This window comes from Sander lucioperca, chromosome 14 (genome assembly GCF_008315115.2).
Source record: "Sander lucioperca isolate FBNREF2018 chromosome 14, SLUC_FBN_1.2, whole genome shotgun sequence".
Lineage (NCBI taxonomy): Eukaryota > Metazoa > Chordata > Actinopteri > Perciformes > Percidae > Sander > Sander lucioperca.
Window position 1 is genome coordinate 34,814,210 of NC_050186.1, and position 23,491 is coordinate 34,837,700.

The window sequence follows — 23,491 nt, forward strand, 5'->3', positions numbered from 1 at the left end:
ATTGTCTCCATCTGTTGAAAGCCCGACCGAGTGTGACTTGCGTTATTGCCTGTTGTCTGTCACTTTCCCTTTTAGCTTTTAGTTGTTCTTCGTTTAATTTCCTTCTTTTCTGTGATGGTCCTGCCCCAGTATCAGCTATAACTACAACAGATAACTTCTAAAATAACATTACAATACAAACAAGGGCTATATAAAGGAATGTCCTGCTACATTTGACCTGGCTCAACTGGCTGGGTACCTAACACAGGCTTTTCCGGTGTTACAAAGAAATCTGTGACCCTTCAGAATGTGTTACTGTAGCACCATCTACCTGCCGCAAATCATTCTGTGACTGTGCGGGAAAAATCGGACCCAGGCAGAAACCTTACTAAAAACTATATAAAAATAGCGTTCTTTTCACTGTTAGTCTCATTTGCTGTTACAGGTCATTTTAGACCATTGTATGAAAAACAACAGAGCTTCAGAAACATTAAAAAGTTACATATAGTCACTTGAACAATGTTGAAAATGAATGCATTGTCTATCCACTCTGCGCTCTTAACAAAGAGCTGTGTCAGTGATTTATTATCAAATCCATTTATCTTGCTTTTTGAGAGAATGCACAAAATCAATAAAATTTCATACCACGTTTTCACTGCTACCTTGCACCCAGACAGATTCTCACGCACACACATATTCTACACACGAGCACAGATATGCTCACACACGCTCCTCAAACCTATGCCACTAATGAATTCAAGACTATCATGAAAGGTGGCCAATTGTTGTGCGTGTGAGAGAGAGACAGACACAGTGACAGAGTGACGGAGAGAAGATAAAGGGTGGACTACTGCACCCAAGTTATTAATAATTTATTCAGAACACTGCTCTGTCACTTTTTGAACTTTCTAGTAAGCTAACCCAAACCCGTGGGTCGACCCATGCATCACTAGTGGAGTGCCTCTTCAGTAGCAGTGTTATGTGTATAAAAATGTGTGTGTAAGCAAAGCAAGATAACTGGCTCACAACATACAGTACTGTAGCAACTCAAACTAAACTCAAATTTATCTGGTGACACTTCGGAGGGGCCTCACACCTAGGTTTGGGACCACCAGACTAAACAACCAAACTGTATATAAAGTAGTTAAAACTAGCTTCAACTCCAGCAGCTACAACATTAACAGGCTGCTTACACATGATGCATCAGTATTAGCAATCTAATTTACTTTTGTACTTCAATTTAAGTTTTAGCACTAATTTAAGTACCAGTTTTAATGAAGGACTTGTAATAGATTATTATTATAGATTATTTTTAGATTGTTGTACTGTTACTTTTACTTACATAGTAGACAATCTGAATGTGATGTTAAAATGTCCTAAATACACCACCACAGAACTTTCAGTTGAGGTTATGCTTGCCACTGCATTACAATATTATACTTGTGTAAATTTGAATTAAAAAAACAATCTCTGCAAGTTGGCTGTTGGGCAATTTATCTAAAGATCTTTGGTGTGCTAATAAGCTATGGTAAAGCAGCAGTGCAGTCCTTTAAATGGTAAATTCACACAGAAATGCGCATGCAGGGTGTTTTTTAATGAGCTGCTGTGACAGCATTGATTTGGTGTTTGGTCAACAAGTGAAACATGCAACATTGAGATTTTCAGCACGTAGAGAGCAGTGCAGCAGCACTTTTCCTTTTCCTTAGTAGTAGACTCGGTGTGTCTGTGCACGTTGTTTTGTTTTGTTTTGTGTTTTAACTTTGTTTTTTGCGATGGTACCCGGATCTCTTTCTCCAGAGAAGAGCTCTTGAACATCAGGGGAACAACGCCAGAGGATTTATTTCCTACTTTTCGTCTCCCTACACTGGAAATTTTGGACATTCTAGTCAAAGGTGCGCTCGCCTTTGCTCACGCAGCGAAACATTGGAGGAGAGGGAAACGGGCTGGTTTACATCCCGCCGCAGGCCAACGTGCAGGTCGCACAGCGCATGCTCGTCGACCAGATACTATGTGTGGAGCGGACCAGCCCGGACTCCTTAGTAATTGTCCTTGGAGACTTTAACAAAGGAAACCTCACTCATGAACTACCTAAATACAGACAGCATATTAAATGCCCACTGTTACACCACAGTCAGGGATGCTTATCACGCCGTCCCCCGTGCTGCTTTGGGCCTCTCTGACCACGTCATGGTTCACCTGATCCCCGCCTACAGGCAGAAACTAAAGCTATGCAAACCTGTAGTGAGGACATCAAGGAAGTGGACCATTGTAGCTGTGGAGGATCTCCAGACGTGCTTGGACTCTACTGAGTGGGATGTGTTCAGGACTGCTACCAACAGTCTGGATGAGTACACAGAGGCTGTGACGTCATATATCAGCTTCTGTGAGGACTGCTGTGTTCCATCATGCACCAGGGTGAGTGTCAACAATGACAAAGCCTGTTTCTCAGCCAAACTCAGAAGGCTAAGGTTGGATAAGGCAGCGGCGTTCAGGAGTGGGGACAAAGACAGACTTAAAGAAGCAAAGTACAAGTTTAGCAAGGCGGTGAAAGAGGCTAAACAACGGTACTCTGAGAAACTCCAAAATCAGTTCTCAGCGAACGACTCTACTTCTGTCTGGAGAGGGCTCAAACAGATCACCAGCTTCAAGCCCACAGTCTCCCACTCCACCAACGACCGACGCCTAGCCAACAACCTTAACAAGTTCTACTGTCGCTTTGATAGACAATGGGTCAGTCCTATAACCATCCCCCCAACAAAGGGTCTTTCCTGATACCATCCCCTGCGACACCTCCCAACAGCTCCAGCTACAGTGCATCACCTCCACCTCCACCTCCCCCCACCTTAAAGGTTCCCCCCGTCTTCCTCCCCACCCACCTCAGTGACGACTCTCTCCATTAGGGTTGGGTACCGAAACGCGGTGCCAATAGGGCACCGGTTCCGACCCAAATGGTAGTAACGAGACCGAATAAGAACGAAAATTTGGGTGCCTGACTTTACACTGCACTCAACAGCAGGTAACGTTAGCCTACCTTTAGCTAGCAGCTGGATTAAACACGGTTAAAATGCTGACAGCTAACGTTAAACAGTGTAAAGTGTGACTGTATTTCAACACCGGGACGCAACAGTCTGCTCTGCAGCGCAGCAGATGCCGACGTCGGAAAAACACAGGAGAAACTCTCCCAGCTTGGTGTGCCTGACTCCACCTGCAGGTGGATCACTGACTTCCTTTCTGACAGGAAGCAGCATGTGAAGCTGGGGAAAGACATCTCCGACTCACAGACCATCAGCACCGGATTCTCCTTTCTCTCCTTTCTCCTCTGCTCTTCTCCCTGTACACCAACAGCTGCACCTCCAGTCACCAGTCTGTCAAGCTTCTGAAGTTTGCGGACGACACCTCCCTCATTGGACTCATCTCTGATGGTGACGAGTCCCCTTACAGGTCGGAGGCTGACCACCTGGTGAAGTGGTGCAAGCAAAACAACCTAGAGCTGAATGGTCTAAAGACAGTGGAGATGGTTGTGGACTTCAGGAAGAATTCAGCCCCACCTGCCCCCATCACTCTCTTTCCGCTTCCTGGGAACTATCATCTCCCAGGACCTCAAGTGGGAGCTTAACATCAGCTCCCTCGTCAAGAAAGTACAACAGAGGATGTACTTCCTGCGGCAGCTGAAGAAATTCAACCTGCCAAAGACAATGATGGTGCACTTCTACATAGAGTTTAGATTCTCAGCCCGAGCCCGAGCCTGAGCCATTATTTTCCGTCACTATCCTCGGGCCGGGCCGGGCCCAGGCCAGACCCTTGATCAAGCAATTTTTTTATTTTTTTATCCATTACCTATTTAGCCTAATTGGGTGGGGAGAAAGCTATGCCATAATCAGAAATATTATAAATATGTATATATAAGCTATATAAAAGTAACAAATGTGTACAAAATTTAGGCTGCAGTTACAAAATGCAGCACTTCATGCGCGGAGTCTCCTCCTCTCGCACGCATCACACCGGGCCTGCTGTGCTGTATTGTGTATATTAAGTGCAACATGGAGCTTGAAGATGTAAAGAAAAAAACTAAAACAGGAGAATTACCTTTGAGCAAGTGTGGAGGAAAGTCGGAGGTATGGAAGCAGTTTAAACAAGTCGTGGGCAGTGACAACAATATGTTGTTCATCATTGTTTCTTTTTTTTACGTTTCTTCATTCAGATCCATTTGCGATCTGTTCCATTCTGAATAAACAAACAGCGCAGTTTACAGGCTTCGTCCTTGTTGCATTATTCTAAACAGATTTCTGCAGTTCAAACAACTCTGAATTGTAGTTGAGAACGTCAGTTATAACGGCCCACGTATTAAAAAAGTGTTGGGTTTAAATCGGGCTCGGGCTCATAATTACAGTTAATGTGTCGGGTCGGGCCGTCTCGGACGCAACGTGCTCGGGCTCGGGTAGGTTTGGGCTTGATTTTTTGGGCCAATCTAAGCTCTACTTCTACACAGCCATCATTGAGTCCATCCTCACATCCTCCATCACCATCTGGTACGCTGCTAGCACAGCCAAGGACAAGGGCAGACTGCAGCGTGTCATTCGGTCAGCTGAGAAGGTGATTGGCTGCAATCTGCCGCCGCTCCAGGACCTTTACACCACCAGGACTCTGGAGCGTGCTGGAACGATTGTGGCCGACCCCTCCCACCCCGGCAACAAACTCTTTGAGCCACTCCCCTCTGGCAGGAGGCTGAGGTCCATCAGGACCAAAACCTCACGACACAAGGACAGTTTTTTTCCCCTCCTCCACTAGCCTTATTAACAAGGCCCGGACACCACCCTGACTCTCTCCACACCCCACCTCTGGCTCTACATGCCACTGTACTTAATCTACTGTTCTGCTCTTTTAATCTTAATTCTTACTCTCTTATTTTTAATACATTCTGTGTGTGTATAGATATACATATATTTATACTTATATTGTTTGTTCTGTTTAACCTGTTTGTTTAACTTATTTTAGAGAATGTGTGACATGCACCTACAACATCAAAACAAATTCCTTGTATGTGTAAAAAACGTACTTGGCAATAAAGCTTTTCTGATTCTGATTCTGATTTTGCACCGGAATTGTCCTTTAAGGTTGACAGTTACTGTGAACTGGTGAGGATTCTCCCCACTCTTCTGAGCAAAGCAGCATTGTTGTTTGTTATGGGACAGTCTTCCCGCTGCAGTAAATACAGCCGTTAAAGAGGGGCTTAAGCAGGCTTTTGGCAAGAAATAGTTGACCATTTTAAAGCCAGTCTATCTGCTTGCCCACATGCTCCCCATGAAAGCGTTTAGGTGTACGCTGCTAAAATTGCCAGGCTGCTCATGAAGCTTTCCCAGATTACAGAAGTGTTACACAGAGGAAGAAGTTTTGTCGCTCTCACGCTGGCCTGGACCCAGCACTGACAGCATGGGGCTACCGACTGAGGATGCTCTGACCAGCGGGGCGAAGTGAGAATGCCAGTGAGGGTCTGAGGATGGACTCTGTCAGTACAGAAAATGGCAGTCGGTGTCCAATGATGGCAGCCTCTAGAGGGCATTGACACACTCACTGAGGAAATGTATGGGTTAAGAATGGAGATGAAAGAGATTAATGAGGAGAATCAGAGCCTTAAATCAGGTCCGATGACAAGGGACAGGGTTCCCTCTCACACTCAAGGGCTTGCTGTGAATGCCTGGGTGCCAGTCACAGGGCTCTTGTGAAACACAGAGGGGTCGCTCTCCTGACTGAGGGCCTTTCCGCCAAACATCAGGACCGTCAGTGGCCAACTGGAGGGTCTTCTTCACCCAGGACAACAGGATGGCATGCTCGGCAGGAGGATGAGCATCACAATCAAGCTTATCTTTCAACGCATTGGTATTTTATGGGATTTTTACTGTGCTTACTGTGTCGGAAGTGTCCAGAATACAGTGAGTCTACGTTAGTCCCTGAATGCTGCAACGTGTCCCTGGCCTAGACTATGACCATCCTGCCCCTCAGTGAGGCCTTTGTATTGGTCAACATGTGCTCCCCTAACACTGCGGACCGGCCTTGCTCCAACTTTGTCAGCTATTTGTAGTCAAATGTGCCAGAGACTGCAGAATTGGTGATTGGTCATATGGTGCTAAGGAAGAGAATGCCATCATTGTGGCCCATGTCCTCAATCCGACCATGAATGACATTATATTGAGACAGGGTGGATTTGGGTAATGGATCAAATTATGGACTCTGGGGGGGAAACTGGACTGACATACTATATTGAGAACCCATAAAACCCAGTTAGGCGAACCTATGAAAAGCCAGTTACATTTAGATATCTTGGCCAAATACAATTTGTCATTGTGTGGAAGTGTGTGTGTGTCTGTGTGTGATGTGTGTACCTAGGAACTTGACCAGCAATGAATGGGGGTATTTCCTCAGATGTTCCATGTAGATCTTCAGGTTGGACAGAAGGAATTTGATTTCCCTTTTGTTCTGGGTCTTCAAAAAGAAGCGTTTATCATTTCTAGAAGTTCAAAAGCACAGAGTAAGAAGATCTCTATTCTATCAATAATACAACAAACACTCCGACCATTTTAATGAAAAGTTGTTTTGATTCTAGATTTTGCCAACGATTTACCAATTCCTAACACAAAAGGCTGGAGGTAGTCACATTAGTAGTACATTTGTCATTCAGCTTTGAGCTGCAACAACTTGCTTTCTTAAATTGTTAAATAAAAGCTGCAGCATTTGCACACCTGAGTACACCTCTCATTGATTGTGTGTAAATTGAGTTATTCCTGTGTAATGTGTAAGGTTTAGGGCTAAGGTTACAGTTGGGTTTAGGTTTAGAGTTATGGTTAGAGAAACATTTAGGGCTTATGGTTAGGCAAATATGATTTCAATCCAAAACAAATGTTCAAATGAGGAATGATCATGTGTGTGAGTGAGTTGGTGGGTTAGGGTAAGTGGTTAGTGGTGTGTGAGGGCTTACGTCAGGAAGAAGTCGGCCTTGCTCTTGGAGTTGCTAATGAACTGGAGGTAGCAGTTTTCAGAGCAGAGAGACTGCTGATATTCCTGCTCTGTCATTCCTAAAGAGCCACGCAGGCTGGAAAACACCGGGCCTGCAAACGTCTCCATTGTAAAATCCTACACACACATACACACACACACACACACACACACACACACACACACACACACATACATACACATGCAACTAAATATGCAGGTGGAAGCATTCAACACAGCAATTTAATTTGAGTCCTGTTAGTTATTGAAACATCCACCAACCTTATGAATCTGAGTGACCTTTAATCTGAAATCATCATCTGACAGCTCATTCTAGAGCAGGAGAAAGAGGAAAGATGTCATTGAGGACAAGAAGGGCTAATTATTCATTAACTAAGCTTAATGTATATTAGCGAGTGTAATGTATATGTATATATATTTATAAATCACATATGTATTATTTAGATATACGGAACAAATATGTACATTGTATAATACTGTATACTGAGTATATTATATGCTAGTTATATATACTGTGAGACAGTGTCAGATTAGGGCAGTTGTTACCAAACTTTTTCTGCAGGGCTTTTGTAGATACAATTATTTTCAATTGAGTTGAATTGAGATCAGCTGTTTCTCAGTGTGTGTGTGTGTGTGTGTGTGTGAGAGAGAGAGAGAGAGAGAGAGAGAGAGCACGAGAGAGAGAGAGAGAGAGAGAGAGAGAGAGAGAGAGAGAGAGCGGTGAGCAACAATTAGTTGTTTTTCCGCAAAGAGACAGTCAACGAGACACAATGCGATTTGACTGGGAGATTGGCAGTCGGCTTCGTTGATCGAATTGTGGTCACCGCTCCGTATTTTCTTGTCTTTGTTTTGGTAGTTGTGGTGTTTGCTTTAGCTTCATCGTCTGCTTTATGTTTACCAGGCAATGCTTTCACAAACTTGTCCATGGCAGCAGAGTATCAGAACCATGCATTATATGTTTAAGTGCCCCCCTCTTTGGGAACCACTGGATTACGGGGTTATATATGTAAAGATAGAGAGCTTGTGATTTCTGGTTGTTGACCACTATGGTCTGATCTATCACGTACGAAATATTTAGCACACCAACTACCTATGCTATGTATTATAGACAATATAAAAGACTTGTAGTTAACTATAAGTAACTGAATTTGGCCTGTTGAATTTGAGGAAGTTGAAAATATTATTATTATTAGTTGAATACATTGTGATTTGCATCTGAATTTGGTATATGGAATTAATTTTTTATGTTGAATTTTGGATTCTGAATTTATGAATTTATGAAAAAATAAAGGTGAGAATTAGTTGTTTAAAATTTGAAGAGTAAAATTTAGAGGCAAAAAATTCAGATACATAATTTCAATGCATAAATATTTAGTGCCAGAAATTCAATGGCTTTTTAATTTCAAAATCCGATGAAACAGATTTACTTCCATATGAAAGCGCTTGTATTTGCTGCTTTGTCAAGTAAAAGGATCTGAGCGTCTGTGGCGACTTTTCCACCCTAAATTCAAATGTGCGTGCACAGTTAGTGACGCTTTTTACGTCTGTCAGTAGGGGTTGGTCTCTCCCAGGTGGAGCTTGTCACTGCCAGTTATGCTGCGTTCCATTGTACTCGGAAATTGGGAACTTCCAAAAAGGAAAGATGCAAAGAAAAGGTACGTTAGTTGGGCCAGACGCCTAAATTTCATTACAGCTGACTAACAATGACAGACCAACAGACAGAGGAAAGGACCGTATAACTTTGAGTCCAAAGAAAAATAAACAAAAAACGAAACTCCACTCTGTCCTCCATGTAATGAACCACCCTCTCTCCATGAATTCACTTTTCGGGACAAACATTCAGGAAATGACAGCTAGGCTGTTAACTAGGCCTGGCAAACTCGATTCCTTTTAAGGATTCGGGTTACACCCCCAACTGGCACCGTCAGACACCGCCTACCAAGAGCCTGGGTCCGTCCGAGGTTTCTCCCTAAAAGGAAGTTTTCCTCACTACCCGAGGTTTCACCTTAATAGGAAGTTTTAGCTGGCTGATTCGCGCGACTGACTAACTGACTCGAGTACTCAAGAGCTCATGACTCATGAGTCCCATGGTCTGCGAGCTTCCAATGTTTCCGGCTCTGCGGGAAGTTCCTAATCTCGGACTGTCTCTGCTCACTCAGTCGCCTGAGTTTATTTGTGGAGTTGTGGTTGCCTACGAAATTGTAAGTTATAAAGCTTTTGGCAGCTAAGATGGCTAGGACTAGTAGTAGCCAATGTAGCAAGAGGTTTGTGTGTGGCGCTGTTATCATTTTATTAGATTCAATTGGTTTTAGTCAGAGTGTGCATAAGGCCACGCACTGTTTTAACCGCACCCTCGACCTTGGAAATTGAAGATTTAATAATATTTCCGCAGAATCCTTTATTATCAGACCATTTTTTAATAACTTTCGAATTCTTACTACGCGACTATACAAAATTAGATAAAAGCTTCTACACTAGATGCCTATCTGACAGTGCTATAGCTAAATTTAAGGAAGATATTCCAACAGCATTTAACTCAATGTCGTGTTTTAATATAACAGAGGACCTTTATGCTAACTTTAGTCCCCCCCAAATTGATGATTTTGTAGACGGTGCTACAGCCTGCCTACGGACGACTTTGGACTCTATTGCTCCCCTCAAAAAGAAGATGATGAAGCAAAGGAAACTAGCACCTTGGTACAACTCCCAAACTCGCAAATTAAAACAAATCTCGCGAAAACTTGAAAGTCAATGGTAAGTAAGTAAGTAAACTTTATTTATATGGCACCTTTCGCAGACAAAAGGGGTCACAAAGTGCTTTACAGTAAAAAACAAAAACACAACAACACATAAAATACAATACAAAACCATATGGCTAATTAAATGCTTGTCTAAAAAGATGCGTCTTTAGGTGTTTTCTAAAAGTTTCCACAGAATCCAAGGCTCTCAAGGCTAAAGGGAGAGAGTTCCAGAGCCTTGGAGCCACCACAGAAAAGGCACAATCACCTCTTGTTTTAAAACGTGTTCTGGGAACAGTTAAAAGGTCTTGACTTGAAGACCTCAGAGAGCGACCAGAAGTGTGTGCGTGCAGTAGATCCTGGATGTAAGAGGGAGCTTGGCCATGCAAGGCTCTATAGGTAATAATTAAAATTTTAAAATGCACTCTAAAACCAATTGGTAGCCAATGAAGTGCCTTAAGCACAGGAGTAATGTGCGATCTCCTGCTGGTCTTAGATAAAAGTCTCGCTGCTGCATTCTGTACAACTTGCAATTTGTCCATGGATGATTTGTTTAAGCAAGTGTACAGTACATTGCAGTAATCCAAACGTGAAGAAATAAAAGCATGAACAAGCATCTCCATCTCTTGTTTAGAAACCACAGATCTAATCTTAGCAATGTTCCTGAGATGGAAAAAACAGGAACGAACCACAGATTTTACATGACTGTTAAAAGACATAGAATTGTCAAAAATGACGCCCAGATTTCGCACAACCATACAGTCAGATAATGTGAGAGCCCCAATGACCTGCCTAATCTTAGGGGTAATGTTGTCTGGGGCAAAGATCATCACCTCAGTTTTGTCAGAATTTAGTTGCAAAAAATTGCCATCCATTTGTTAATGGAGGCTAAGCAATTGTGCAACCATGACAGTTTGTCTAGCCTATCAGGGCTAAATGATAAATATAATTGGATGTCATCAGCATAATAATGGTAAGATATTTCTTCAAAACTACCAATAATCTTTCCAAGAGGAAGCATATACAGACTGAATAGCAGGGGGCCGAGTACAGAACCTTGGGGCACACCACAAGACAGAGGAGCAGAGTCTGACATGTATGTTCCTATTGACACAGAGAAACTCCTGTCTGAAATATATGAAGAAAACCAATCCAGAGCTGATCCAGTAATACCCACAGTTGATTTCAATCTATTAATCAGAGTACAATGGTCAACAGTATCAAATGCTGCACTGAGATCTAGTAGAACCAGTACAGAACATTTACCCCCATCAGAAGCCATCAAAATATCATTAGAGACCTTAAGGAGAGTAGTCTCAGTGGAATGGTTTTTGCCAAAACCAGACTGAAACTTATCAAAGATATTATGAGAATCCAAAACATTATTTAGCTGATTTGCAACAACTTTTTCTAAAATTTTAGAGATAAAAGGCAATTTAGAAATAGGCCTGTAGTTTTTAAACAAAGCTGCATCTAGATTGTTCTTTTTCAAGATAGGCTGAACAAAAGCATGCTTAAAACAGCTAGGGACCTGAACCAGCTGAAGAGATAAGTTTAAAATTGAAACCAAACAAGGGCCAAGTAAATGTATGCATTTTAAAAGCAAAGATGTGGGTAAAATATCACCAGGGCTTAGGGAAGGTTTCATCGAGCCCACTAGCTTAATGATATCATTCAGGGAAATGGGGCATAAGGAATCCAGTATTGAAAGTCTCTGATGGGTAACTATAAGGGGGTTTATCGAAGGTACAATGCCTGGCCTGACATCTCTAACCTTGTCCACAAAATGAGACAAAAAGTGGTTACAGTCAACATTTGAAAACACAGGGACAATACATTCAGCTGGGGAAACCATGTTGTTAATAGTCTCAAACAGAGCTTTAGGATTGTTTTTACAGGCAGATATCAGATTAGTAAAATAAGAAGATCTAGCACCCTTGATCATTTCATTTAGGTCCATTAAGAGCTCTTTAAGATGCAGGCGATGGACTTGGAGCTGAGTCGCTTTCCATAAACGCTCAGTTCTCCGACAGACACACCTCAAGCTGCGAAGGGCGTCATTCATCCACGGGGATGTATTAACAGAGGGAATTTCTCTAATTTTAAGAGGCGCCACTTTGTCCAACAGCACGGTGCAATGATCATTAAACGCCTGAGCACAGGCGTCCACATCATTCGAAATAAGAACCGAGCTTGAGTCAAATGCGGCTGAAAATTTCTCAACAGTAAGCTGGTTAATGAAACGTGAGCAGGACGCTCGCTTAACAGGCAGAGGATCGTCATTACAAACAAGATCAAATAAGATGCATTTGTGATCACTAACAAATACATCTTCGATGCAAACATTATTAATATTTAAATCATGAGAAAAAACAAGATCAAGCGTATGTCCCTTGCTGTGCATGGGACCAGAGACATGTTGAATAAAATTAAAAGATTCAGTGATATTTACAAATTCAAGAGCATTTTTGCAAGTATCATCATCTACATGAATATTAAAATCGCCAACCATGATCACTCTGTCCAGCTTAATGATGGATGAAAAAGTCATTAAGTCAGTAAGAAAAGAGGCCGCTGGCCCAGGTGACCGGTAAACTAAAATACAATAAAATGTATTTGAACGACCAATTTTAGTAATCTGTATTTCAAAAGAAGAGTACAAGCCAGCGTTCATTGACTGGCAGATCAAATGTTTTTTTAAAACCACAGCAAGACCTCCACCACGGCCCGTGAGTCTTGGCGTGCTGATAAAAGTACAATCCACAGGACAGAGCTCATTCAAGTGACAGTATTCCAAATCCTGTTGCATATGTCTCTGTGAGCAACATGAAGTCCATGTTTTTGGAAGTAAATAAATCACTGAGCAAAAGAGACTTGTTTGCAATTGAACGGGCATTTATTAGACCCATCCTGAGCGGTGCAGGCGCACCTGAAGCAGAGAGAGAGATATCCCCAGCTTCCGGAGTTTTTTTAGATGAACCTGCCTCCCTGCCCTCTTTCCTCGCTTTCTCCGCCGTTTTTTCGTAGGTCGGATTAGGTCCTCTCCCTGCCACACACAGACAGCAGTTGCAGACGGACATACGAACAGGGCTGCAAACTCACCCGTACCGCTCCATGTACAGCCGTCACCGCACTCCCCCATGGAGGATCGGATCAGCAGCATTGTTTGGTGATTGTACACCCACACTGTTGACACAACATTTGTTGACAAACTTAGTAATAATATAGCACAGGAGACAAACAAAACAAGTCGGGACGAGCAACCAGCCGCAGTAGCGAAGCCAAACACAGGCGCCATGTCGGCTATTATTCCACCAAACTGGAAGAATCTCGTTTAGATTGGCAAGACAGTCTGAAAACCTATAGGAAGGCCCTCAGAAATGCCAGAACAGACTATTACTCATCACTAGGCAATATTATTAGGAAACACTCAATTCATTTTCACTGTTATGCGGATGACACCAAATTATACTTATCAATCAAGCCAGAGGAAACCGTCAGGAAACAGTCAGTTAGCTAAACTTCAAGTATGCATCAAAGATATAAAATCATGGATGACCTACAATTTTCTGATGTTAAACTCAAACAAAACTGAAGTTATTGTGCTCGGCCCTAAACACCTCCGAACCTCATTATCCAAAGATATAATTACTCTGGATGGTATTGCCCTGGCTTCCAGCACTACTGTCAGAAATCTAGGAGTTTTTGATTAGGATATATCCTTTAATGCCCACTTAAAACAAACCTCAAGAACAGCCTTTTTTCATCTTCGTAACCTTGCCAAAATTAGGCACATCCTGTCTCAAAACGATGCTGAAAAACTAGTCCATGCATTTGTTACTTCCAGGCTGGACTACTGTAATTCCTTACTGTCAGGTTACCCAAATAAGTCCCTTAAGACTCTCCAGCTGATCCAGAATGCTGCAGCGTGTGTTCTGACAAGAACTAAGAAAAGAGATCATATTTCTTCTGTATTAGCTTCTCTGCATTGGCTTCCTGTAAAATCCAGGACTGAATTCAAAATCCTTCTCCTGACCTACAAAGCTCTAAATGGTCAAGCACCATCATATCTTGAAGAGCTCATAGTACCTTATTGTCCCACTAGAGCACTCCGCTCCCAGAATGCAAAATTACTTGTGGTTCCTAGAGTCTCTAAAAGTAAAATGGGAGCCAGAGCCTTTAGCTATCATACCTGTGGAACCAGCTCCCTGTCTAGGTTCGGGAGGCAGACACCGTCACCACATTAAAGAGTAAACTTAAAACTCTCCTCTTATAGTTAGGGAGTGAGGAGTTGCAACATTCGCCTAGACCGGCAGGGGAGGGTGTGTAACCACAGTCATGGCGTGCCCCCTCCCTATCTCTGCTTCTCTTCATAGAAATCTTACATTTAGGAAGTGAGGAGTTGCAGCGTTCGCCTAGACCAGCGGGGGAGGGTGTGTAGCCACAGTCACGGCGTGCCCCCTCCCTATCTCTGCTTCTCTGCAGCTCTTAGCTATGCTTTTATAGTTTTAGACTGCCAGGGGACTTCCTTTGACACACTGAGTTTCTCTCTCCTCTCTCTTTCCATTTATGTGCATCCATGTCCCAGAAATGCTTGTTACTAACCTAGCTCTGGGGAGCTTATTCCCCGGAGTCCTTATGGGTTTTTTTTGCCCAGCATTTTTCCTTGGATTGGGGAGGCACCAAAATCATGGTTACAGCTGTCGCCGTGGTCCTGCTGCACTCCCTGCAACACCCTGCTACGCTCTGCAGTGCCCTGCAGTGTCCTGCTGCGTCCTGCTACATCCAGCTATGCTCTGCTGTGCCATGCTACATCCTGTAACGCCCTGCAGTGCCCTGCTATGACATGAACTACTACGACTACTATTTCTAGTCACTGTTCCATTATCTTTATTGTGACTGTTATTGCCACTGTTCATCACACCCCCAACCGGCACCGTCAGACACCGCCTACCAAGAGCCTGGGTCTGTCCGAGGTTTCTTCCTAAAAAGGAGTTTTTCCTTGCCACTAAATGCTTGCTCTTGGGGGAATTGCTGGAATTGTTGGGTCTTTATAAATTAGAGTGTGGTCTAGACCTACTCTATCTGTAAAGTGTCTAGAGATAACTCTTGTTATGATTTGATACTATAAATAAAATTAGGGTTAGGGTTAGGGTTAGAATTGCTCCTGATGCTTTGCCATCTGTGTGTGAATGTTTATCTCATGAGCAGATGGCAGCCTCAGCCACAAATGTTTACATTTACTAACTGCTTCGGGCCGGCCTGTGCCGTAACGTTACCTTCGGGAGAAGGCAGCACCACCAACAACAACCCCCTTATTTTATCAATAAAGGGCATCAATTTTGTATGGGCTCAATAGTTTTTCTTCCCTGCCCTTTCTGATGCTCAGGTTGGTTTAGATGTTAGCACTATAGGCTCTATGCACGCATCACTTCCGCATTGGCGTAAGGATGCTTGGACATTTCCGGTTACCGGAAGAAAACATTAGACAGTGACAGTAGACCGTTATGATGGCAGAGATGAAGTTTACAAGGTGTTTGCTGGAGTTGCCTAAAGTATCTGTTAATAATATACGGAGGGTCGTCCGGCCATCTAGTACGACACCACGTAGCAAATTGGATAAAGGCTTCAAATTTTACGTTTCTTAATTTCTTTGCAACTTTGAAGGTAATTTGCTAATGCTAGCTAGCCTGAGCTAGAAGCCTTGCTTTGGTGTATTAAGTCATGACTCCGTCCTGCTTCAGGTTATTCATGCTTTAAATAAAGTCTAATCATGTGTATACCTCTCACTTCATGTGTTTGTACTTTTATGAAAGTATCAGGTAAAAACAGGGCTACAAATGAGATCTTTGTGAGAGCCCAGCATACTCCTAGCTAACTATTATGTAGCTGCATGCTAACCGATAGCTGTAATCTTGGCCAATGCTGGTCATTTCTCCCCATGACTGGCTAGTAGGGTATTTGTGTCACATTGGTTAGATGCCAGCCACTGTTCGGCTAAGTGCACTAACTTTACCCGGGCTGGGCATGCACTGACTGACAATCCACTCGTTTTAGGGTGCTAAAACGGTAAACAGTGCTGAAAACATCACGCCTCCCTGTTAGCCTCAGTGAATAATCCCGATAGCTGCGTTAGCACTGTTAGCCACGTAAGCTAGCCACTGACTCTCCGGCTCTATCATCTCCACGGCTGTGTGTGTCCCCAGATGGCTCGCATCTTCATGGATGTACAGTACTAGAAACGACCTAACTCAAATCTTACGGAATAAAAGTTTAATGCTCCAGGGACATTTTGACATAGTGTATGTTTTGGAATTGCCATATCGTATTGCTATTTTTTGGAAACGTGTTAATGATTCTCTATCAGACATGACTGGGTTGAGCTGTGATTGAAATCTCTCTCTCTGTCTTCTAAATTACAATTCATACCTAACTCTTTATCAATGTAGGTTGTTGTTTGCAGTCTTTACAACTGCAAAATTCTTTTTACAAATGTGGTACACCCTAAGTCCTTCTTTGCAGTCTTACTGGATTCTGGCCTTTAGCAAATCTGGAACAGCTAAAATGAATAAAGCGCGCCCTGAGATGACAAGGGTGTGGATAATCTATTCCTTAAAAATCTCTAGATTTAAATCCTTTAACCTCAGCTGCCACTCCCACCACATTTTTCTGTTGTTTGAATTTTCTTGCCATTTTTGCTTGTTTGGTCATCGTATTCATCCATATACTCTGTATATTATACAAATAAACTTTACTTACTTACTTATATGTTGTTCCTAAAAAGACAAACATTTGTTCAAATAAAAAATGAAGGGAAATCTCAATGCTAAAGTGTACAATGCCTGCACAAAGCCAAGTCCATAAAGAGATGGAAATAAACTGGAGAGTTTGTGTAAAATGCCAAATAAAAGGGTCTGAAATGAAATATCCTTCATTATTGTCATTATCAGACAATGTGTGTGAATTTATGGTAAAAAAAAAAACATTTAATCAATTATATTTCATTTATTTTAACACAGCAACATATGGGAAAAGTGAAGGGTAAAGAATGTGTCTCAAGCCACTGTATGTTCTACATAAAAGGTATGTGTGTGTGTGTGTGTGTGTGTGTGTGTGTGTGTGTGTGTGTGTGTGTGTGTGCGCGTGTGTGTGTGTGTGTGTGTGTGTGTGCGTGTGTGCTGTGTTTTTGGGACTCTGTAGAGACAACACAACAGTTATGCATCAGCCTGCTGAGTCAGCAGTGTGTTTGACTGGGATTAAGCAGCAACATACGGCTGTGTGTTGAACTGCTCTGTGACTGTTCATTCAGCAGCAGTACGGTGGACATTGCATACCACATACCATGTTTATGTTAAGCCCTTGTTTAGAAGGGGATTCCCTTTCAGCTGTGGCATTTTCACATCAAGGAGGAAAGCAATCAATTAACAAGTGGTGCTCTTTTTAGATGAAGCTCTTTTTAAACGTATTTTAGATATTAGTGCCTGGATGTCACAAAACCTTTTACAGTGCAACCAGGATAAAACAGTAATTTTAATCGGTTGTGTGACTCAGAGAGAGAAAATTACGGTGGCCGACAGGGGCAAACGCCCTGCAACTTAAGAAAACACACGCAAATAGACAAAACACAAGCAAATTAAGAAAACAACTTCATTAATTTGACAACATATGTGCAGCATTCAGCAAACGCACTGCAAATACCACAACACAACCAAATACATAAACGCACTGCAAATAAAAAACGATGCAAAAAGAAAAGCACGCAAACCCTGAAAAAAGAAGCGATGCAAAAAGAAAAACAACTTCATTAATTTGACAACACATGCACAGCATTCAGCAAACGCTCTGCAAATACAACAACACAACCAAATACATAAACGCACTGCAAATACACACAGCACAACCAAATAGATAAACGCGCTGCAAATACACACAACACAACCAAATAGATAAATGCTCTGCAAATACACACAGCACAACCGAATAGATAAACGCGCTGCAAATATGAAACGATGCAAAAAGAAAAGCACACAAACCCAGAAAACAAATACAACAAAAAAACGCAGCATCCAGATTATACAACGGAAGTTCTCCAGGCCTCTAGAGGGAGCAGCTAGTGGAACAGCTTGATTTTCAACCTCACGGGGAGGGAGAGAGGGAGGGGGAGAGAGAGAGAGAGAGAGAGAGAGAGAGAGAGAAACTGCATAGACTGTAAATATTAAATCTATGTTTGAGATATGTTTTCTCTCGTTTGGTGGGTGTGTCTCGGCTCAGGTCACAGGTGATACTCATCAGCAGAGACGTCAAACTCGTGGTGATAAAACATTTAAAACTGCATCAGCGTTTAACGTTGACGTTTGTTTAAGCCATATGAGAGGGTTTAATTTCGAGGTCCGAAATTACTGAAGTGTAGGCCTCCTCAAGTGTAGGCTAATATTGTGATTATACAACAACGGTTACCAACAAAATAAGTGATCAATCTGTATTCATATTGTGGAGCAATTCGCTGTTGAAATACAAAAAACAGACAGGATTTATAGTCCCTCCCTGTTAGTAAACCAGCCAATTTACCGTGGGATTTATCAAACTGAATAAATCCCGCTCGCACATATAAACACAAAACTGCTTTGCTAACTCCATCGTGTTGTAAGTAAGACATCTGCTGAAAAAGTTATTGTATTCATTAGCATGATTGCCGTACTGTTTAGTTCACAAACATCCAACACACCAAAGTACGAAGACATAGCGGACCAGATGTGAGCTTTTATTTTGAAAAGCCCAAGCTTGGGGACGGCACCAGCCGGGAGGGCATGAGACGGGAGCATAGACTGTATATTAATAATATATTATGTTATTAATAATAATAATAATAATAATATGAATTTAATATCGGTTAATAACGTTCGAAAATCAAGCTGTTCCACTAGCTGCTCTCTCAGAGGCCTGGAGAACTTCCGTTGTGTAATCTGGATGCTGCGTTTTTTTGTTGCATTTGTTTTTTGGGTTTGTGTGCTTTTCTTTTTGCATCGTTTCATATTTGCAGCGCGTTTATCTATTTGGTTGTGTTGTGTGTATTTGCAGTGCGTTTATGTATTTGGTTGTGTTGTGGTATTTGCAGTGCGTTTGCTGAATGCTGCACATGTGTTGTCAAATTAATTAAGTTGTTTTCTTAATTTGCTTGTGTTTTGTCTATTTGCGTGTGTTTTCTTAAGTTGCAGGGCGTCTGCCCCTGTCGGCCACCGTAGAAAATAGCCACATTCAATTTTGTAGGACAAGAAACTTTGGTGTCATCTTTGACGGAGACCTAAACTTACCTAACCTATACTAATGTGGGGATGTCACCAAATCTGCTTCTCATAATCTGGGATAAACATCGAAGTTTCATTTCTCTCTCTGTGAAACACAGAGAGACTATTTTTTTTAATTCCAGCAGGCTAGACTATTGTAATGCTCTCCTGTCTGGTCTACCCGAAAAAGTTTTAAATCAGTTACAACTGATTCAGAACTCTGCTGCCCGAGTGCTGACTAAGCCCAGAAGGAGAGGACACATTACATTAAAAGTCCTTGTATTAATTGCCTCCCAGTTTTCTATTGATTTTAAATTGATTTTACTTACTTTACTTATCTTTAAAGCACTTAATGTGTCTTGCACCAGCCTATTTGTCTGACATGCTTACAAAAAATTAACCAGGAAGGCCCTTCTGCTCCTCTGGCACAAGTCTTTCAATGAGGCTGAGAGCAGCTGAAAGGTTTGATATATTTAAACATAAACTTCAAACCTACCATTTAAGCCTGGCATTTGATTAGTATGTTTTATGGCAATGTTTTATTTTATTGCATTCATGTTTTATTTATTTGTTTATTCCCTCTTATCTGTTTTGTTTGTTATTGTCTCTTCCATCAGTCATCTGTAAAGCACTTTTGTTTTGCCCTAACCTGTGCGTAGGATGGTATACACATAAAGTTTTTTATTATGATTTTCACACGGCGACACAAATTGCAAATTACTTTTAACTATGTATCTAGCTAATTAAAATAGCTAATGTTACTGTATTGTGTCAAAAGTTCCATCAAAAACAAGTTCCTTCCCAAGACTATTTTGCAGCGCCATAGCTGCTGTGTCTGGAAGTTACCAAGACAATTGTGATTGGTTTAAAGAAATGCAAACAACCCAGAGAGTTGTTGTTTTTCATATCCTGGAATGTATATGTGGTGTAGCCAGACCTTATTCTATAGAGCTGGCAATGTGAGACTAATGAAGGCTAAGATTAACTAGTCAGTATCACAATGTTAACCTGTTTGTTTGTTTTTGTGTTTTCTATGATTTTATTTTTATCTTTTCATTGGAGTAGGCTACAAGCTATTAAAACATATTTATTTTTCATGTATTCAATTTGGATTCATTTACTTTGAAACTTGCATTATGTTTTAATGCACACACACACAGATACACTCTTACAGTAAAAGTGAAGCCCTGCCGGTAATCTTATGATCCTAAATAAAACTACACTTCCATTTGTATACTAAGTGGTTAGATTTGAAATTTGAATGTGCATATGTATAGGTGATTAAAATGTGCCTCTGCTGACCAGTACTCACTGCGGGTGCATTGTCAATGGTGTTTTGGGTGGCTGCTGCCAATCCCTCCTTCATCATGCAAGTCAGGCTGTAGAACTCATGCTGCTGATCGATCTCAAACAAGCCCAGAAGCTTCCACTGCTGCCTCAAACCTCCCCACCTCCTTCTCTTCACTGAGCGCTGACGGTGACCAGACATACCCAGGCTACCTGCAGCTGCTGACATCTCCATCTGGGGTACAGAAAAATACACAAATCCAAAATGTATGACTGCTACATTCACCTGCTACTGTAAACGCGGGAGAGGTTTTCAAAGCTCAAGCAAAAAGAAATCAAAGAGTAAGTAGAGGCCAGAGAGGCCAATGAGAAACACAAAAGACAGCTGACTGTCAGTTGAGTCTTTAACAGGGTAACTATGGAAACCAACACCAAGGCACGATAGCCTCATGGGCTGTGCTGTGGGTCCTTCAACTACCACATCTCTTCATTAACACACATTTTAAATGTTCAACTATGTCTACATTTGTTACAGTAAATGAAGAAACAAACAGCAAAAGTACAATAATATCACACATTAGTTAGTGTCCGTTTCTCTGTGCTATAAAGCTACATCGTTGTCTATAAACTATTAAATACACATCAATTATCTGCACTGTTGGACTCTGCGTCCCATAGGGATGCAACTAACTATTATTTACGTTGTTGATTAATCTCTTGATTATTTTCTCGATTCGTTGTTTGGTCGTGAAAAATGACGATCAGTGTTTCCCAAAGCCCAAATTGACATCCTCTTGTTTAATCCACAACTCAAAGATATTCAGTTTACTGTCAAAGAGGGGTGAAGAAATTAGAAAATATTCCCATTTAAGAAGCTGGAATCAAAGAATTTTTACCTTTTTTCCATAAAAATAATTTAAACCAATTAATCAATTATCAAAATAGTTGGCAATTATGTTGGGGTTAATGCCCAAACCAACATATTTGCCAACTTGTCAGGAATTAATGGAGGACGGAGGTTGTCCCTGACGAAGTCCATTAATTCCTGGCAATGGACGCCTCAAAGGGCATTAACCTGCTTATACCATAGTCACTTGCCAAATAATTGTTTTCTTTAGGACCATTCATTGCGTTTTACGACCAAAATCTATAGTTTTTTCAAACAATAACTCTGTTTCCCTGGTCACACCTGAGGATTTGACTAATACCTGGAACAATCATTCCTATCCAATAAGGTTCTTATGCAGCAAGCGTTGTTCAGTAAATAGGACAGACCTTAGATACGACTTCCCACGCTTAGCAAGGGGAGATATTTATAGTCTGCTCAGCTCATAGAGCACTTTGGCTCAGACAGCTAACGTCACAAGCCAGAAACCTAATGTTATGCTGGCAAGATTCAACATCAATAACATTGTGTACAGGTGAAAATCAGGAAATATAATTTGACATTACGTTTAATAACAAGACAAGCAAGCTATCCAGCCATGATCCACCATGTAAACTATCGGCCGCAGCCTGAAGTGGTGAGTTGAACAGTGACCGGAATGGGAGATGATCGCTATGAAACAATGTTCAGAGGGGCAGTGTAACTTCCTTCTTTCAGCTTGTGTGTTAGCGCCAATGTGTGGAGTTACAGCAATGGCAGATAACCTTATTGTTTACATCGCACAGCAGCCTCTTTGAAAAACTTCAAGAAACCACACTCCAGTTAGCAGTAAACCCACATTGTTGTATATTATTGTTATCTTATATAAGATGCTGTCGCTTACAAAGGTGCACGGGTGCTGCACAGGTGTACAAGTCGCCTACAGTCGGACAGTAAAATAGTTTAAACATATTTACATGATTAAAACCTGGATCAGCAGCCTCCATCTCCATGTGGATTTTATGATTGTAGACAAAAATCATCTCAGCAGACCAAGACTCAAGAGCCCTTCTGACCGTGGGTCTGAGCCTGTCTACCCACTGTAGCCCAGTATCCCCAGAATTACATCTATATTTGAAGGATCTGAACCTCACAATTTATGTCCAATGCAAATGCAGTAAGTATTGTGTCCTATATGTCAGCAACTAGCATGTTTGACTTCTTGCAGGATAAACCACTTTGTGACCTGTTACAACTAAGTTTTGCCACCTGGACATAACATATAAAAAAGTTTTAAAAACATTGGCATTGAATGTAAAACTAGACTAAGGCCACGTCCACACGTACCAAAACGATCTTTTTTTTACCCGTCTTTCCTGGATTCGTTTTGAGATTTTTTTCGTCCACACGTATCCGGTTATAAATGACTCAACGCGCTACTTCATATTCCAGCACTGTTTCTGCTACAGAAATTTACCAAAACACGGAGAAGAAGAGTTAACTTCCCATCATAACATGACTAGCTCATGGATGTTGTCGGTACACGATCCGTTCTGCCTGCACGATCCGTTTTGCGCATGCACATGATAATACTGTTTAACCGAGGATACGACCTGCGCGATCTGTTCCACGCTAGCCTATGGCTAGCCTCCACCGGGAAGCTAATGTTAGTTTAGCTAACAGCTAATTCGGCTAACCGCTAGTTGACAGCTAGATTCAGTCTAAAATAACGTTAAGTCAAACTTAATGGGAAAAGCAGGCTACAGCTAAATTAAGACTTCACAGTAATAACCAATAAAGACAAGTATTGAGTGATTGTATTTTAAATGAGCACAAGTAAAGTAGAGCTGACGTAACAGCTGTTATATATGTTAACGTTTATTTTCAAGTTTTATTTTGAGGGTCTTTTAAAGTTATTACATGCTGTCTCAGCTAGCAGTTAGCCGAATTAGCTGTTAGCTAAACTAACGTTAGCTTGCCTGTGGAGGCTAACGGCAGACCGCTACAATCAGCTAGCGGTTAGCCGAATGAGCCGTTAGCTAAACTAACGTTAACTTGCTTATGGAGGCTAACGGCAGACCGCTGCAATCAGCTAGCGGTTAGCCGAATTAGCTGTTAGCTAAACTAACGTTAGCTTGGCTGTCGACCAGAAGCGTGGAACAGATCGTGCAGTGTCGTAAATCCTCGTACAGCGAGGATACGTTAGGAGGAACGTTAGCTACATAACGTTAGCAATATATTATGTGTAGAATCCAGGACCGGCAGAGCAGAGGGAAGTGTCAGGGAGCAGAGACAAACTATTTAGCTAGATGAAGTGAGCTGGTTTG

At 41.8% G+C, this 23,491-nt stretch overlaps 1 protein-coding gene across 2 annotated transcripts in view; it reads right to left on the reverse strand.

Moving 5' to 3' along the window:
- Positions 1-23,491, reverse strand: part of pip5kl1 (phosphatidylinositol-4-phosphate 5-kinase-like 1) — a 68,574-nt gene that overhangs the window by 14,588 nt on the left and 30,495 nt on the right. For both annotated transcript variants that reach the window (XM_035991609.1, XM_031287343.2), the window contains 4 exons: positions 20,325-20,534; positions 7,252-7,302; positions 6,953-7,107; positions 6,360-6,484 (listed from right to left, as the gene is read on the reverse strand). In XM_035991609.1, coding sequence (XP_035847502.1) covers positions 6,360-6,484; positions 6,953-7,107; positions 7,252-7,302; positions 20,325-20,534 — 541 coding nt within the window. The remainder of the gene's footprint in view (positions 1-6,359; positions 6,485-6,952; positions 7,108-7,251; positions 7,303-20,324; positions 20,535-23,491) is intronic.